Source organism: Physella acuta, unplaced genomic scaffold (genome assembly GCF_028476545.2).
Source record: "Physella acuta isolate Inbredline_101_S28 unplaced genomic scaffold, ASM2847654v3 ptg001626l, whole genome shotgun sequence".
NCBI classification, from domain to species: Eukaryota; Metazoa; Mollusca; class Gastropoda; family Physidae; genus Physella; species Physella acuta.
In genome coordinates this window covers 37,649-55,488 of record NW_026733140.1, presented here as the reverse complement: position 1 = coordinate 55,488, position 17,840 = coordinate 37,649, and the positions used below count along the sequence as shown (strand labels likewise).

Sequence of the window (17,840 nt, the reverse complement as noted above, 5' to 3'; positions counted from 1 at the left end):
GGTTTGATATAGTGTTATTGGGTACCTGGGTTGTCCTCACTAGGTTTGATATAGTGTTATTGGGTACCTGGGTTGTCCTTGCTAGGCTTGATATAGTGTTATTGGGTACCTGGGTTGTCCTTGCTAGGCTTGATATAGTGTTATTGGGTACCTGGGTTGTCCTTACTAGGTTTGATATAGTGTTATTGGGTACCTGGGTTGTCCTAACTAGGCTTGATATAGTGTTATTGGGTACCTGGGCTGTCCTAACTAGGCTTGATATAGTGTTATTGGGTACCTGGGCTGTCCTAACTAGGCTTGATATAGTGTTATTGGGTACCTGGGTTGTCCTTACTAGGTTTGATATAGTGTTATTGTGTACCTGGGTTGTCCTAACTAGGTTTGATATAGTGCTATAGGGTACCTGGGTTGTCCTCACTAGGTTTGATATAGTGTTATTGGGTACCTAGGTTGTCATCACTAGGTTTGATATAGTGTTATTGGGTACCTGGGTTGTCCTAACTAGGTTTGATATAGTGTTATTGGGTACCTAGGTTGTCATCACTAGGTTTGATATAGTGTTATTGGGTACCTGGGCTGTCCTAACTAGGTTTGATATAGTGTTATTGGGTACCTGGGTTGTCCTTGCTAGGCTTGATATAGTGTTATTGGGTACCTGGGTTGTCCTCACTAGGTTTGATATAGTGTTATTGGGTACCTGGGTTGTCCTCACTAGGTTTGATATAGTGTTATTGGGTACCTGGGCTGTCCTAACTAGGTTTGATATAGTGTTATTGGGTACCTGGGTTGTCCTTGCTAGGCTTGATATAGTGTTATTGGGTACCTGGGTTGTCCTCACTAGGTTTGATATAGTGTTATTGGGTACCTGGGTTGTCCTCACTAGGTTTGATATAGTGTTATTGGGTACCTGGGCTGTCCTAACTAGGTTTGATATAGTGTTATTGGGTACCTGGGTTGTCCTTGCTAGGCTTGATATAGTGTTATTGGGTACCTGGGTTGTCATCACTAGGTTTGATATAGTGTTATTGGGTACCTGGGTTGTCCTTACTAGGTTTGATATAGTGTTATTGGGTACCTGGGTTGTCATCACTAGGTTTGATATAGTGTTATTGGGTACCTGGATTGTCCTAACTAGGCTTGATATAGTGTTATTGGGTACCTGGGTTGTCATCACTAGGTTTGATATAGTGTTATTGGGTACCTGGATTGTCCTAACTAGGCTTTATATAGTGTTATTGGGTACCTAGGTTGTCATCACTAGGTTTGATATAGTGTTATTGGGTACCTGGGCTGTCCTAACTAGGTTTGATATAGTGTTATTGGGTACCTGGGTTGTCCTTGCTTGGCTTGATATAGTGTTATTGGGTACCTGGGTTGTCCTCACTAGGTTTGATATAGTGTTATTGGGTACCTGGATTGTCCTAACTAGGTTTGAAATTGTGTTATTGGTACCTGAGTTGTCCTCACTATTGGCTGTCAAATAGGAGTTTATGTTGGTGTAAACACTAGAAAGGGCAGTTAATAACCAGACAGCTAGCCAAACAACTATTGTGCAAATAGTGCTGCTTTAAATGTACTGCACACAATTTGAATACATTTCTGTTTTCTTAACCTTGTTGTCAGAAAATGCAGTTTAATAAAGGAAAAAGAATATTCTAGAGATATATTGCATAATAGGCTGGGCACTAACCACACATAAAGTAATATTGGAGCCATACATTTTTTGTTATTATAAGCGTGTCAGTGAATCAAGGATAATGTTTATTTTTCCATTTATTTTGTTTTGTCTTTGAACAACACCAAGACATTCAATACAACCAAATATGTTAGTTTTTTTTTAGTATTCAATAAAGTATATAATATGTTTGAGTAATGGTTTTGATACATTTGGTGATTTAAAAAAAAATTGTTCTCAAATGAAATAACTATTCTATAATCTGCAGGAATATAGCTGAAAGTACTGATATTTTAACATATTTAGTTTGATCTTCTGAAATTGGTTAAATTCTTTGTTGATAATAATTTGCTTCTATTAAGAGTGCATCAGGTGTGAGAGGTTCAAATGTTCAGACTGACACAACTTGTGTGATTTGGTGTGAAGTCTAGATTAGTTGTGTTACAGGAGTTTGTTGGATATGCAACCATGATATGTATGTATTGATCATCTGCTTGGGATCAGTTGAAGTATGTAAATTAGAAATTTTTTTTAAAAACAACATGCCTCAGTGTTTGTATTTTTTTAATCATGTTATTCATGATGTGAGAGAAATGAAGAGAGAATATGATTGGAACTAGTTGGATTTGACTTGCAACAATTGTAAAAAGTGAAAAGAAGAAATATGACCCACTGTAACATGTTCTGCTACTTGCAATGATTGGCACAGGTTGCAAGAAATAATATGAGCTAATGTAAATAGTAATATGCTCTGTTACTTGCAATGATTGGAATAAGCTGCTAGAAAAAATATGACCTATTATTACTGTTACATGTTCTGCAATGTCATAGCCCAGTTCAGTTAGAGGGGGAATGTCCTGCTCTTACAAAAAATATATAGCTGGCTTTGGATATCTGAACTTTCCCAGAGACATTTAATTTTAGAATCAACTCCTTTTCTGTTAGTTGGTTGATAAAAGAACTAGCTGTTTTTGTTTTCATACCACCAGCAGCCATTTAAAGTCAGTCTTTATACAAGAGACTTATACTGTATAAGTGGCCATACAATACAGATTTCGTAATTTTAAAAATCTCCCGGGAATTTATTTAAAACTTCTTGAAACAATGTTTCTTCCAGACTTTTTTCTCATGGGGTGGGGCACTTGATATATTCGGGAGAGGAGGGTGCGGACACTGGTAAAAATGTTTTCTATATAAATTCCATTTTGTGGGGAGGGGGGGGGGGCGGGGCGGGGCCCCCTGAAGAGATGCCTGGAAGAAACTCTGCCTGGAAATCTTCTGGAAAACTCATGGAACTTTTTTTAAATTTTGGAGCATGAACCCTGTATATAGTTGATAACTAGAATAGATCATCACTATTAACTTTCCACTGGAGAATGCTAAGACTTCAGCGCCACTCAAAAAAAATATTTTATTAGCTAGATGCGCAGCTTTCATCGTAAACTTCGTTGCCATAGTAATCATGGCAATCACCTTTAACCTATACTTCTGGCTCTCGGTTGAACTCCAGTTTGTAGGGCCTTAAAAATGTATAAATTAAAAAAAAGTACACATAACAGCACATTGATTTACTCTATTTTAATCCTCGACACATTTAAATCTGTGTGCTATTTATAGTTTTCTCTTCATCTAAGTTTTTGACTGCCAGCGTTTCCCTGGTCCTGAACTTCCTGTTGGGCCATATATGATCAGCTATCACGAATAGCGGCAAAAGCGCAGCGCAAATCACGCTGTAGCCCCGGAATGTCCACCTAGGGCCGAGAGTGTCCAAAATTTGACCAGTGATGAGCGAACCAAGTCCACGTCCTGACAAATCAAATCATAAACATGTCTGATATAACTGAAATTAGCATAAGGTAGAGAACAGGGATAACACATCGTTTTAATTTTTAATTGTAGTTATGTCCATACTAATACTATTATAATGTGTAATTATATGCTAGATAGGTCATACTAGCTGTAATAGGTATAGTCTTTTAGTGTGTTTGATTGTGCGTCCCCTTTCTTTCGCTACTGGTATACCGTATAAAGTGATAAAATTTAAACCAGTCCACGCTTGGTCAATTAGGTTAGTAGGCCATGCTTTAGAATAGCAATAGAAATGTTCTGGTGACCGGAAAGATAAGATGGGCAATGGAAAACCCGCACAAAAAAGTGCGCACGGGCATATTTGTTTTCAAAAATCGAGAATTTTTTTTAGACATTAACAAAGAGTGACTAGATTTACATAGCATACTAAAACTTTTCGACTAAATATAACAAAATTTTAGCGTTTTAATTTAATTCGTTCGTATTTGCGTATTTTTCTGTTTGCGCAGTTTTCCGACTGCGCATTTTTGTGTGAACCGAATGCTCTATGCAGGGGTCTCCAAACTTTTCAGCCCGGGGGCCGCATTAACTATCAATAACTGAAATTATCGAAAAAAAAATCTTACTCCAGTTTTCAAAATGTCACATTATCCTACACCTTACCTAGCACACAAAAAATCTGAAGACCTCACATCTTACTTGGTCCCAAAAAAAAAAAAGAAAAAAAGAACCACAAACCCCAATTTTACCTAGGACAAAAAAAATTCCAAGGCCTCAAAATCTTACCAGGAGCCCGAATAACTACAAGACCCTAAATCTTACGTAGGTCCAAAAAAAAAAAAAAAAACACCACAAAACCACAAATATTAACTAGGGTTTAAAAAATCCCAAGACCCCCAAATTGTTGCACAATTCACAAATAAACCCTAAATCTTACCCAGGTCCAAAAAAAAAACAAACACCCAATCTTACCTAGGGCCATAAAAAATAAATAATAATAATCACAAGGCCCCAAAATCTTACCCAGGTCCCAAAAAATACCAAGACTAGAAATCTTATCCAGGTCCCAAAAGCTCATAGGACCCCCAAATGTAACCCGTGTACCAAATTTCCCCCTGACCCCAAATCTTACCCAGGTCACAAAAGCTCATAAGACCCCCAAATGTGACCTGTGTACCAAATTTCTCCCTGACCCTCAAATCTGACCCAGGACCCCAAGTGTACCAATACCCCAAATCTTACCCAGGTCCCAAAAGCTCATAAGACCCCAAATGTGACCCGTGTACCAAATTGCCCCCTGACCCCCAAATCTTACCTATGACCCCAAGTGTACCAATACCCCAAATCTTACCCAGGTCACCAAGTGTACCAATACCCCAAATCTGACCCCGGACCCCAAGTGTACCAATACCCCAAATCTGACCCCGGACCCCAAGTGTACCAATACCCCAAATCTGACCCCGGACCCCAAGTGTACCAATACCCCAAATCTGACCCCGGACCCCAAGTGTACCAATACCCCAAATCTGACCCCGGACCCCAAGTGTACCAATACCCCAAATCTGACCCCGGACCCCAAGTGTACCAATACCCCAAATCTTACCCAGGTCCCCAAGTGTACCAATACCCCAAATCTGACCCCGGACCCCAAGTGTACCAATACCCCAAATCTGACCCCGGACCCCAAGTGTACCAATACCCCAAATCTTACCCAGGTCCCCAAGTGTACCAATACCCCAAATCTGACCCCGGACCCCAAGTGTACCAATACCCCAAATCTGACCCCGGACCCCAAGTGTACCAATACCCCAAATCTGACCCCGGACCCCAAGTGTACCAACACCCCAAATCTTACCCAGGTCCCAGTACACAGCACCAGCGATCCCCTGGCACGTCCCCTGTGTCCCGGGCGGCGCCGCCCGGCTCGCAGTGGAAGAAGCCGCCGCCCAAAACATGGAGTAGGTCAACCCGTGAAGCAGCTCCACCGGAAGTGCCGCCCACGGTGACGTAAGCAGCGAGAACGTGAAGTAGCGTATGACGTAGGCCACCAAAGCCACATACATGGTGTTGTTCGGCCCAATACGCTTCAGTATGCGTCCAGTGTTCCTGACAAACACATGGTTATCTTCATTACAGCATATATAATAACCAGAGCATCTCTCCGGGGGTGGGGGGGGGGGGGGGGGGGGGGGCTCGAAGAAAGTCTACCCCCCCCCTCCGCGAACGAAATGGAATTATGAAGAGATAGTGTGGTCAGCACTATGGCCAGCCGCCTTTAATTTCCCTAACGTGAGTTAGGTACCCATCAGAGTTGGGTGGACTCAGGGACGGGTTAGCAATCCAGCTCTCTACCGCTAGATCACTCCGTGCCCCCCCCCCCACCCCCCAAAATTTCAATGGCCCCTTCCCCCTCACCGGAGAAAAAAAGTCTGGAAGAAACACTGATAATAACATATACAACTTCCACACTCAGAGAACAGGTAACAAAAGTCTGGTTTGGGTGGGGGGGAGGGCACTTAAATTTCCGGGGGGGGGGGGGGGGGGCGGTCACTGTTAAAAGTAAATATTTTCCATATAAATTCCATTTCGTTCGGTGGGGTGGGGGGGAGAGTGGTAGACCTTCTTCAGGGGACAGGGCCCCCCCCCCCCCTCCCGAAGAGATGTCTGGGAGAAACTCTGGGGGCGGTGGACTTATTATGGAGTGATGCCTGGAATAAATTCTAATAGTTCCCCCCCCCCCCACCCGTTTGTATTGCTCTTCCATCGTCTGCTTGACCTACCCCAGCGTGCTGACAGACGACAGACAGTGCGTCATGACAACGAGGCCGAGAATCGTCTGGTCGGCACCCAGGTCAACCAAAAACCACAGGAAGAAGTTGTTCACTGTCCCACACATGATCCCAAAGAACAACAGTTTGGCCAGGAAGAGACGAACGCTGCTATTGGATAGGACCTTTGTGACGTCAGAGCAGAGTTTTCTTTTCTCCGGTATCCTGTACATAATTTAAAAAAAAATAAAAAATTAAAGACGCAATGTATGAGGGGTTGTATAAGCAAGTAAATTTACAGATGTTTTTTAGAAAAAATAATTAAAAAGTAAAACACATCTAAGAAAAAAGTCTTACTTTTGTGCTTTCATTGTAGTTCCGGTGATCACAGAGGCAAAAACAGATAACCCTAAACATACTGCGAAAAGGGCAGAAAAGTTGTCTCCCTATAGAAAAATAATTGAAAAATATTTAGCACAGTAGCAGACCTTACCTTTTATGGGCGCTAACCCATATATATATATATATATATATATATATATATATATATATATATATATATATATATATATATATATATATATATACACACATATTAATATTTAGATAGTATTTTACTTCAGCAGCTAAAATGTTTCTCATACATCTGCCAAAGTTTTAAAATTAGAAATAGGTGATGTTTAAATAATTTCTGAGATGACGACGTTATATTATAATGTGCTAGTTTAGCAGCACCGACAAAATGTCAGATTCGAAAAGTACACACTATGCTGAATACTGTCTCGAGATCCACAGGCATACCATCAATGCTACGACAACATTCGAGATGCGGAAGTTACATGATATCCTTTACTGCAGCGACAAAAATTCGAAATAAGGAAGTTGTGTGATATCCTTTACAGCAGCGACAAAAACTCGAGATGCGGAAGTTGTATGATATCCTTTACTGCAGCGACAAAAACTCGAGATACGGAAGTTGTATGATATCCTTTACTGCAGCGACAAAAACTCGAGATACGGAAGTTGTATGATATCCTTTACTGCAGCGACAAAAACTCGAGATGAGGAAGTTGTATGGTATCCTTTACAGCAGCGATAAAAACTCGAGATACGGAAGTTGTATGATAATCTTTACTGTAGCGACAAAAACTCGAGATGCGGAAGTTATATGATATCCTTTACTGCAGCGACAAAAACTCGAGATGCGGAAGTTACATGCTATCCTAACAGTGTGAGATCACACCGAGTAGTTACCTTGAGCCTATCGTTAAGGACCATGGTCGCCAGCACCGCCAGGGCCGTTCCCAGCGTCCCCCAAAGCCGCTGCTGACCCCATCGATGGGACCGGGGTCCCAGGACTGTGTAGGTAACTGCATCTGCCAGACTGACGCAGGCGCAATTATGCTAATTGATGAAGATGAGGCACGTGATGATGGTTGATTGGATATCGATTATATTTCTTTTTTTTTTTAAATTATTATTTAAAAGTTTAAAAAGCATTAGTAATTACGAAATAACAATCGGTACATTCTTTTTAGTAAAGATTTTCTTCGAATATTAGTAGGGGTAGTGGGTGGTGGAAATTTAAAGGCTTATGACAACTTTGAATGGGTATGTATGTAATAACGCACGAAGAGCAAATATTATTTTAATCAGTGCTTTTTTTCGTAAATCTTTCCTCAATGCGCTGTTAAAGTGACGAATTATGAAAATGTATAATTTTAATGTTTAAAAACTAAAATAAAGATAAATAACCTTTGATCACAAAAGGGGAACTAGAGGCACACAAATCTAATGAAAAACGTATCCTAATTAGTAATTACCTACCTGGATGATGCAGCATAGAACGAACGTGCAATCGTTATTAAAAGAAACGAAATTACAAAAGCAAAATCGTGAACAATGCTTCCATAGTTACCGGAATTTTCAATAAATGGATTTTTCGTCGTGGTAAAAAGTTCCGTTTCTGGAGTTCCCGTCATGTATTTTAAAATATACTTGGTACAGTTGGGTAGACACCAAACTGGATAGCTGCGTCGAACCATATTGTTAGTTCTGTTATAGTTTTTTCTTTTACCAGACGACAATATATTGTTTGTGTTTTTATCGGTTGGTATTTCCGGTGTAGTTTTGAGCGTCTCTTTGTCCAATAAATGATTACCTGAAAAATCTGGTGTTACGCTTGTATCAGAGTTCAAATAAAAACAATACGTTGACATTTCTTTTTCATCGGCTTGTTTTTGGTACATAGATTTACCATCTGAGCTTAAATTTAACTCTGAGCTTTCAGCGGAGGAAACACTACTACCCATAAGTCCAATATAATGATCGTTTGCTGAAATGTTTTTACCTTGACGGAAAATTTTATTTGAAGCATTAAAACTTTGAAAACCCGTTTCTTCTACTGAAGTGACGTCATTTTCATAAACGTGACACTTTTTATGGTCTAGATGTTGCGGGTAACTGCAGATCACGGCTCCTTCAGCAGAATAACAAGTCCAGATATGGCTCCATGGCTCTTGATGAAATATCGACGCATTAGCGTCCGGCAGGGATTCGTTCCTGGCACCAAAGGCTTGGAACCTCACTGGCACAAATATCATACAGAAATACGCTATCCCAAAGCCTGTCAAAGAGGAGAGAAATATAACAGAATGCTCATTTTATACTTTAACAGTTATCGAGTGAAAACTACAAGAAGTTGTTATTGTAATTAACCTGAGTGGTGTATGAAAACAATTTTTATTTTATTGGTGGGTCTATCCTGACCTGGGACCTTAAAACAATGAAATGTCGTGACAAAATATTTACCATTTTTTTCGTTCTTTATTGTAATTATGGAGTGGGTTTTACTTTAACTCATATTAGCTTTACGTATCAATATTTATGCGCCATATGGCTAGTTGACCCCGGCTTCTGCCTTCTTTTTTTTCTGGCTTTGCTTTCATAGCATTTGTCCATCCAATTCCAATAAACATTTCCAAGGTAGCAAATTTTAGGGGTTTTCTATCCTTCATGAGTAGCTGGTGGACGGAGTGGTTTAGCGGTAGAGAGCTGGACTGCTAACCCGTAAGTCTCGAGTTCGAATCCGGGTTCAAGTCAGTAGACCGTCCACCCAACTCTGATGGATACCTAACTCATTTTAGGGAAAATAAAGGCGGCTTGGCATGGTGCTGACCACACTATCTCCTCATATGCCAAGGTCACAGAAACACGTGAACTCTACTTCACTTGCCCTATAGTCCGTCAGGTTTGAAAAGGGAACTTAAAAAAAAAAATGAGTACCTGCCCACACCCAATGAGCTTCATTTACTCGGGTCCAAACTTTGTATATTCAAATTTGAAGTTAGAAGTTATGAGCTCTCTCGCCCGACCACACCTTCCCCAGGGTTTACCTTAGCCAGTTCTAATTTTATTTCAAACAAACAGGCCAACAAAACATCGATCTCTTAGGTTGTTTTTCTTTGTACAAGTGCTTTTTAGTCATCAAACTAGCTCTATCGTGGAAATGTTTGGTTAATGACCCCTTGCAACTTTCTATTTTAAATACCAATACGAAAAAAAAAAAATAAATAAAAACCATCGCGCGTCTATTGAACATGATGACGCGCTTTTGACGTAGAGCCCCCCCCCCCCTCGCTCCACGCTCAACACGGTCGTGATAATGCGTGTGTATAGAACAGCCTACTAATTCGGTCCAAATTTTAATTAATTCATAAAAAACTAATTAGGCATCCAATTAAGTCAAATTTAATGTCATAATGCATTGTCTTCATGTCTTGACCCACGTACCAATTACAAACCGTATCTGTCAGTTAGAAGTGTCCGAATTTTCGCTCCGGCGTTTCGATCTAGACAGACAGACTGACGACAGACTGACGAGGAAGTGATTGTAATAAAAGCTTGTAATAATAAAAATAAAGACGAGTTTAAAAAATGCCCACCAAAGTTACATAACGCGAGCAGTGTCTTCCACGCTCCGAATCTGTCAGCAGCCATACCGAAGAGTGGCCTCACGCACATGGCCAGCAAGACGGCACTTCCGGTGATGAGGCCGGCCTCAGCCACATTGAGTCGAAGATGTTTTAGGTAGACACTGACAAATGGAATCACAGACCCGGAAGCTGAAAACAGTGTTATATTTACGTAGAAGTCAGTTATTTAAAAAAAATAAACCGGGAGTGATCTCCCCAAAACTTTCTCGAATATTCTTATATAAAATAACAGGGGATGGGAACTCGGGCTATAGACATGATTTTTAATCCATTTTAAATACTTAAAGTTTTAAAAATAGAATAAAATCTCGTAGACAAAAGAATTGCACACCAACTGAACGCCAAATAAAAAAAGTGCATAATAGTGCGCAATATTATTAGTACTTTAAAAATTTACATTAGTTTTTTGAGAAATCGGAAGTAGCGTAAATTACTCAAAATTTAACAGAAGGTAGAGAATTAGATCTTTTACTTACGTGTGAAATTTCATTTATCTATCTAAAATAGTACTCAAGTTATAGGCTTTTGAAAAATTCAAAGTAGGAAAAGTACCACTTCCGGTTATCGGAAATCGCTTTAAAGTTTATACGGATCTACGATTTTGATAAAATACTTATATATGAAATTTCATCAACCTAGCTGTAACGGTACTCAAGTAATCGTGTTTACACACGGACAGACACACACACACACAGACACACAGACATACGGACAAGATTGCAAAATTGTTTTTTCCGTATCAGCGAGGTGTAAAACGTCGAGATTTGTAAAAATCTCGATTTTTTTTTTGCACGATTACAATACTTTCTTTATAGGCCTACTTCGTATATACGAGAAAGTAAAAATAACAATCAAATAGAATTAATAAGAAATATTTAATAAAAACTACACATACGGTTATGTTCATTGTTTTATCAATAGATTAGTAATTAATTTTCTTTCGACAAAAATTAAAGACAAATTTTTCAACAATTGAAACAGGCTAAAATACTTTCATTACAACACTTCGTTGTAGTATTAGTTATTTTTTATTTACTTATATTTTATTTAGTTTTTTAAAAACAAAACTGCATCAAAAGCAAAGAATTATGACAAGATAACATTTAGTTGAACTCAAAGACAAATTAGAAACACAATCTCCCAAATGTACTTAAACCGCTTTATACTCATCCGTAACAAAACTTTTTTTGAATTAATCCATAGCGTCCATCCTTTCATCCAAAGCCAAAATATACTAAACAACATTATTCTCAACTTACCCCCGTAAAAAAAGAAATAAAAAATCTTGAGCGGCAATAACTTCTTGTTGATTTTCCATCCTGATGACTTTTTGCCGTGCACTTCGGTAGGTTGCCCTGGATGAGTTGGTGTTCCGTTATTTAAACTTGCCATAAGTTTGCTGCCCAGTTTTACTGTCCTGGTCAAGGAAAATAAACCAGTTATAAAGGGAGATAAATAACTGTTAAAATTTTGAGATAACCTATAATATACATGTTTTTCTTTTTTAAATTAACTATGAAGAAATTAAATATAATGGGCAGTCAATACTAAGGTTAGAACATTAGTAACGATATACTTTGATTAGATGTTTATAAGCTTGTTCAAGTTCAAGTGGTGTAAGTTGCGGTAAAAATACAGTCATCCTGAGGTTGTGATAGCTATTCATTTTCCAAAAGCGTTGACAGCAAGTCCAATTAAACGTTTTTTTTTTTGGACGAGAATTCCTTGAGTTAGGAAATAATGTTCCAATTTTTCCTAAAGCACTAAGCGTCCAACCTGAGTTTCTTTCAGACGTTAAAATATCGTGAAGTGGGCAAGGGGAGGGGAGGGGGGAGAAAGGGGGAGGGGGGTAGGCGTGCTGATAAAATTCTAGGTGGAGTGATGAACAAAGGTTAAAAAAATCATACTTACTTTTTTTCCTAGATCGAGATATACTATCTCCTGTCTCTCTCCCTCTCGGAGAGAGGCCTAAAGAAAACCAAGTTCTAAACAGGTAGCCTATAACGTAAACTAACGTACAGTTTAAAACTTTTATTTTACCCTTGCAATGTTCGACGTGCTAAAATGTAGGTCTTCACTCAGTACACGAAAGTAAATGTCTTTCGACAAACGTTATAAAATTTTATTTTGACAAACACAACTAATTCAGTTAACCTTTTTTTTTTTTAAAATTAACTTAAGTAGCAACTTAACCATAGGCGGATTTTGATTGTGCATTGAAATGTGTGTCCTTGTCGCTTATTCCGAATAGGTAAAAAAATAAAATAAATAAATAAATAAATACCCTTTCATGGGGCAGGTGAAGTAGAGTTTTCCTTTTTCAATGGCATCGGCATATGAAGAGATAGTGTGGTCAGCACTATGCCTAGCCGGCTTTACTTTCCCTAATGTGAATCAGGCACACATGAGAGCTTGGTGGACTCTGGTAATTGGTAATAGATGTTTTTTTTTAACATAGAGAGAAATACAAAATAAAAGTCCTCAACAAAACGAGAGAACAGAGCCGCCTATGACATCATTAAAACAAACAATCGAAATTTGGCTTGTTCGGTCTACCTAACCTGACAACATCCGAACACGTCACGCGGTCACGTGGTGCTTAATTAACCTCGTCGACATGCCCCGTTTTCCTCGGTCTAGTCAAATACATGTAACCCGTAATGAAACATATTTGACCCATTTACCGTCAACAGTCTTGGCGTACATCCCCCACCCTCCTCCCCCACACACAAACACATACATGTCGATTACAATTCTATTGGATTTTTTTGCCAATGTAAACAGTCGTCATATTCCTTCTCAATCGTGCACACATATCGTAATTAAAATCAACTAGTTAGATTATTTCCCTCAACTCCAGCGTCATACCCTGTTTCCCTTTTGTGTTTCTGGTATAAATGGTGTCGGCATGCAGTGCCGCCGCCAGGTTATTTAGCGCCCTAGGCAAAACTTATTAACCCCCCCCCCCGGCAATTTTTTTTCGATTCTCCCATATATATATATATATATATATATATATATATATATATATATATATATATATATATATATATATATATATATATATATATATATATATATATATATATATATATATACATACACACACATATATATATATATATATATATATATATATATATATATATATATATATATATATATATATATATATATATATATATATATATATATATATATTAGAAGACTGTCTCACTAAATTCTAAACAAAATCATTTCATTGCAAAGTACGTCCATCATGAGTAATCAAGTTTTAAAATTTCTTATTTACGCCCAACGAAAATTATGAATAATAGTGTTCCTTCTAAATTGACATGGGGTGGAGTGGTCTAGCGGTAGAGAGCTGGACTGCTAACACGTAAGTCTCGAGTTCGAATCCGGGTTCAAGTCAGTAGACCGTCCCTGAGTCCTACCAACTCTGAGAGTAAAGGCGGCTGGGCATAGTGCTGACTGTCAGGTTTGAAAGGGAAACTTTACTTTTTTTACTTCTAAATTGACAAGTTGGTCAAAGACCATGAATCAAGGAAACTTGATATGTGTAATGGTTTCCCGCGGTTTTTATTGTTGTTGTTGTTGTTGCTTTTTTATGTTTTGCATTTATACTATTAATTTGGAATTAACTCCTTTTTATAGCTTAGTCATCCGTCAGAATGCTTAATTTTAATAATTCTTAAAAGAAGAATTTTTAGTTTTAATTCGCTTAGTAAAAAACTATTTCAATTAGTTTTATCGGCACCCCGATTCGACTATTTAAAGGAGAGTATAAGTCATGGAAGTGGTTTAAAGATTTGCCTATTTTTCATACTACAACTTATGTAGTTTTTTCTCTCTCTACGCTACAGTGTGTTTTAGTTACTGTAGAACTATCTCTGCTGCAATCGATGCGTTTTTTTGTTTTCACAAAACCACTATTCTATTAAGGTGCGAAAAATCGTTTTACGCCGACACAAAAATGGCGCAAACATGATAGGTAATAATATAAAGAGCTCATTACATAAATTATATACAGTCGAAATAAAGAATGTGGACTGCTACTTGGCATTACAGACTTATTTAATTGTATTCTACATCAATTGTGTGACTCCAAAATAAAAAGGCAAAGTGACTGTTAAAACAGAGTTTCTTCCAGGCATCTCTACCACTCCCCTGGAAGAAACACTGGTTAATAATTGAATATTGTATTGTCATCGGAAACAAAGCTTCCCTGAAAATTTCAGCGCGCTAGCTAACTGGGAAGTGCCCGAAATTTCGATCGCAAGATTTGATGGAAAGACAAACAAACAAACAAACAAACAGATGCGAAAGCAAGTTAAAGAAAACGTGGGAAAAAAGCGCCCCGACCTTTTTAAATGAGGGAGGTGAGGGCGCATTTTCACCAACGCGCAAGATAGGGCGCAAAATTGATAGTTCCTCCTGGGCACCTACATAAATCGTTACGCCTTTGTATATAGTTTATGTATATAGTTAATGTAATATTATCACAGTTATCAATTATTACGTACTTTTTAATAATGGCGATTTGAAATTTTTGCACCCCCTATGGACAGCGCCCTAGGCAACCGCCTAGTTCGCATTATAGGTAGCGACGGCCCTGTCGGCATGGGGAGGGAAAGGGGGTGGATAGTTTCCATCACACTTATGTCCTTACTTGCATTTGAGATCAAGGTACTACTTCGTTCGCAAGTTTCATTAGAGATAATTGGCCATGTTACAACGTACAACAGCATGAAAGTATAGACCCAGGCTCCTGAGACAAACCTAACATAACTGTATTTAATCGGTATCTTTGTTTAAATAATAATAAATGAAATACTTTTACAGTGTACGGTTTCCAATTTTTTTTTTATAAACGTGATTTATATATTTGAAAATTAACAATAACGTTGGTCAAATTTAATTAAAATGGTGTATTTGTTAAATTTCTTTTTTTAAGACTACTTGGTACGAATATTTCACAACACACACGTCCTGAATGTTTTGTTCATCCTGTTTGTTTATTTACAAGAATACGTCTCACGCTGTGCTGCTATCTCAGAAGAAAAAATTCAAGGATACTCGTTATGATAATACTAAACATACGGCTTAACTTCGCTTAGGTTTTCAAAAAAAAAAAAAAAAAACATGAAAAAATTGGATGATTAATTAATTGGTGATCGGCTGTTACAAGGAGTGTTTCAGTTTGAACATTTATCCCCTTTCCGATAGACGTTGAAAATAAATTGTTTTCTTTTAATATATTAGAATACTCTTCTATTTAAATAACTATAAAGTAAAGCGTGGGTCTCTTCCAAAATATTATTAAAGGTGTCGAATTGATAATGTAATGACCCACGCTTCTTATAAATGCTTGTTAGTAAAACGTTTTTATGCCCCCCCCCCCCCTTTACTTTGATATTACTTCCCTTTAAAAAAACATTACATCGCGGGAAAAAATTCTTTTTATTTGTTTGTTTTGGTGATGGAAAAAAATTATTACATAATTAGCATGGATTGATAAAGTGCAATCCTGTAGGTAAAACACGTATATTTTAAATACTGCCTTTTATGTATTTTATAAACTGAACGTACTGTTTACTAATTATTATTATTTTTAATAAATAACAGTTTATGAAGCCGATCCTAAATGTCCTGTATGTTTACTTCTATCTTTCGGTTTGCGGACAAGCTAGGGGTATTATAGTCGTTCACTAAATTGAATTAGGCGCATCCGCCGGCGCCTCGACAGAGTACTATTTGGCGCCCCGGGCCTTCCCGTAAACGCTATGGCGACTACGTTCGTTTTAGTGAGTGCAATAGACTAAAGATAAGTTATGGTATTATAGTCGTTCACTTAGTTGAGTCAGGCGGTTCCGCCGGCGCGCATGCATGGTACGATTTGGCGCCCTGGGCAACATTGTAAGCCGTATGCGTTTATGTTTGCATTTAAGTTTGTGTTTATGTTATGCGTTATTGTTTTGCGTTTAATTTTGCGTTTGCGTTTGTATTTGCGTTTTTGTTTGTGTTTTTGTTTGCATTTGTGTTTGCGTTATGATTGCATTTGTTTTTGTGTTTTGGTTTTGGTTGGTTGTGGTTAAGGTTAATTCGAAAAGTAATATATTACCTAGGCCCGGGCAATGCCGGGTATATTCTGCCTCCCCGAAGTAAGTCTACCGCCCCCGAACGAGATGGAATTTATATAGTTAACATACACTTTTGCTAGTGTCCGCGCCCCCCCCCCAAGTTTTGACAGCCCCCCCCCCCCCGAAAATTTCAAGTGCCCCCCCCCCCCCCCCGCCGGAGAAAAAAGTCTGGAAGAAACACTGCGCACATTTTCGAAATCTAAGAGTTCGAACTGTTATGCCCATTGGATTCCAGTTCGTTTCCGCTAGCTTGCTTCACTATACAATCCGCCAGTAAACGAAATAACACATGTCGTATTCAAATTCAAATGTGCAAAATCAGATTTTCTTTCAGGCATCTCTGCCTCCCCTCGTAGAAGTTCTACCGCCACCCCCTGCTCCCTATTGAACTAGGATTTTGATAGAAATAAAATACTTTCAATTGTGTCAGCCCCACAACCACCCCCTCCCCCGGAAAAGTTTAAGTGCCTCCCCACGCCCCTGGAGAAAAAAGTCTGAAAGAAACACTGCGATAAATGTTTGATGATAATAAGCTAGTGTGTCACTTGTATGACCTTAGTCTAACAAACTTATTATACAACTATGTAACATCATAACAGAGACTCTTCTAACGATAGAACAAAAAGACTGGCCTATCAAATTAGCGCGTGCTACAAACGACCCTCCAAACTTACATTTTTCCCACGTTTTCTTTAACTTGCTTTCTCTGTTTGTTTGTTTGTTTTTCCAATCAAATCTTGCGATCGAAATTTCTGGCACTTCCCAGTTAGCTAGCGCGCTGAAATTTTCAGGGAAGCTTTCTTTTGGATGACCATAGAATATATATAGTGAAGCGAACGATCCCACGTCGCGACAGGCTTAGGGGCAGATAATTTAGTTTGAACCGACTTTAAACTTACAGGAGCTAACTATTACCACTGGTGGCCAGTTTGGGGGAGACGATATGGTCGAGTCGTTGGGCACACGATTGCTATCCCACTCGACACGGGTTCAAATCTATGTGTTCTAGTCAGTAACCAGCCCTCGTCCTAACCGCTATCAACTAACCTCTGACAATCATTCACTTGCGATTGAGACCGAAGAAGAAAGGGTCTCTCGTTTTTTACGAGTTGTCTTTTTACGAGTTGTCTTCGTTTACCCAAAAAAAAGTGAAAAGATAAAATCGATAGCAAGATTTCAATGCAAACAAACAGACAAAGACTAAAAAGTAGAAAATAATAATCATTTTCTTACAGTTTCTAATACTGTTGACTCTCTACAAACTCCCTAATAAAAGTCAATAGTATTATCTAATCAATAGTAATATAACTTTTACTTCGGCGCCCCACGTTTTTCATCGCTTATAGTAGAGTGATCGCTTGCATTATTGTGATGTATAGTATTCATTTTCTACTTTTTAGTTCAATCAGAAAACGTGGGTTTTTTAAAACTTTTTAAATGATTATTATTGTTG

General features: G+C 38.4%; 1 protein-coding gene and 1 long non-coding RNA gene across 3 annotated transcripts; both read right to left on the bottom strand.

Annotated features, from left to right (window-relative positions):
- Positions 1-722, bottom strand: LOC131929404 (uncharacterized). Its single transcript, XR_009383964.1, has 3 exons — positions 656-722; positions 404-445; positions 1-67 (listed from the first exon to the last, which is right to left on the bottom strand). It is a non-coding gene; the product is annotated as an uncharacterized LOC131929404 (long non-coding RNA).
- A 2,543-nt stretch (positions 723-3,265) lies between these two features.
- Positions 3,266-12,338, bottom strand: LOC131929408 (major facilitator superfamily domain-containing protein 6). Of its 2 annotated transcripts, none has more exons than XM_059285582.1 (9): positions 12,159-12,338; positions 11,507-11,664; positions 10,197-10,376; positions 8,080-8,878; positions 7,507-7,636; positions 6,610-6,698; positions 6,265-6,477; positions 5,340-5,590; positions 3,266-3,481 (listed from the first exon to the last, which is right to left on the bottom strand). In XM_059285582.1, exons 2-9 carry the CDS (start codon positions 11,637-11,639, stop codon positions 3,270-3,272), a joined length of 2,007 nt encoding a protein of 668 aa, XP_059141565.1. In that variant the 5' UTR covers positions 11,640-11,664; positions 12,159-12,338; the 3' UTR covers positions 3,266-3,269. The 2 variants fall into 2 exon arrangements, with proteins under 2 accessions (XP_059141565.1, XP_059141567.1); XM_059285584.1 differs by having other exon boundaries at positions 12,288-12,318.
- Between the last annotated feature and the right edge of the window lie 5,502 nt (positions 12,339-17,840).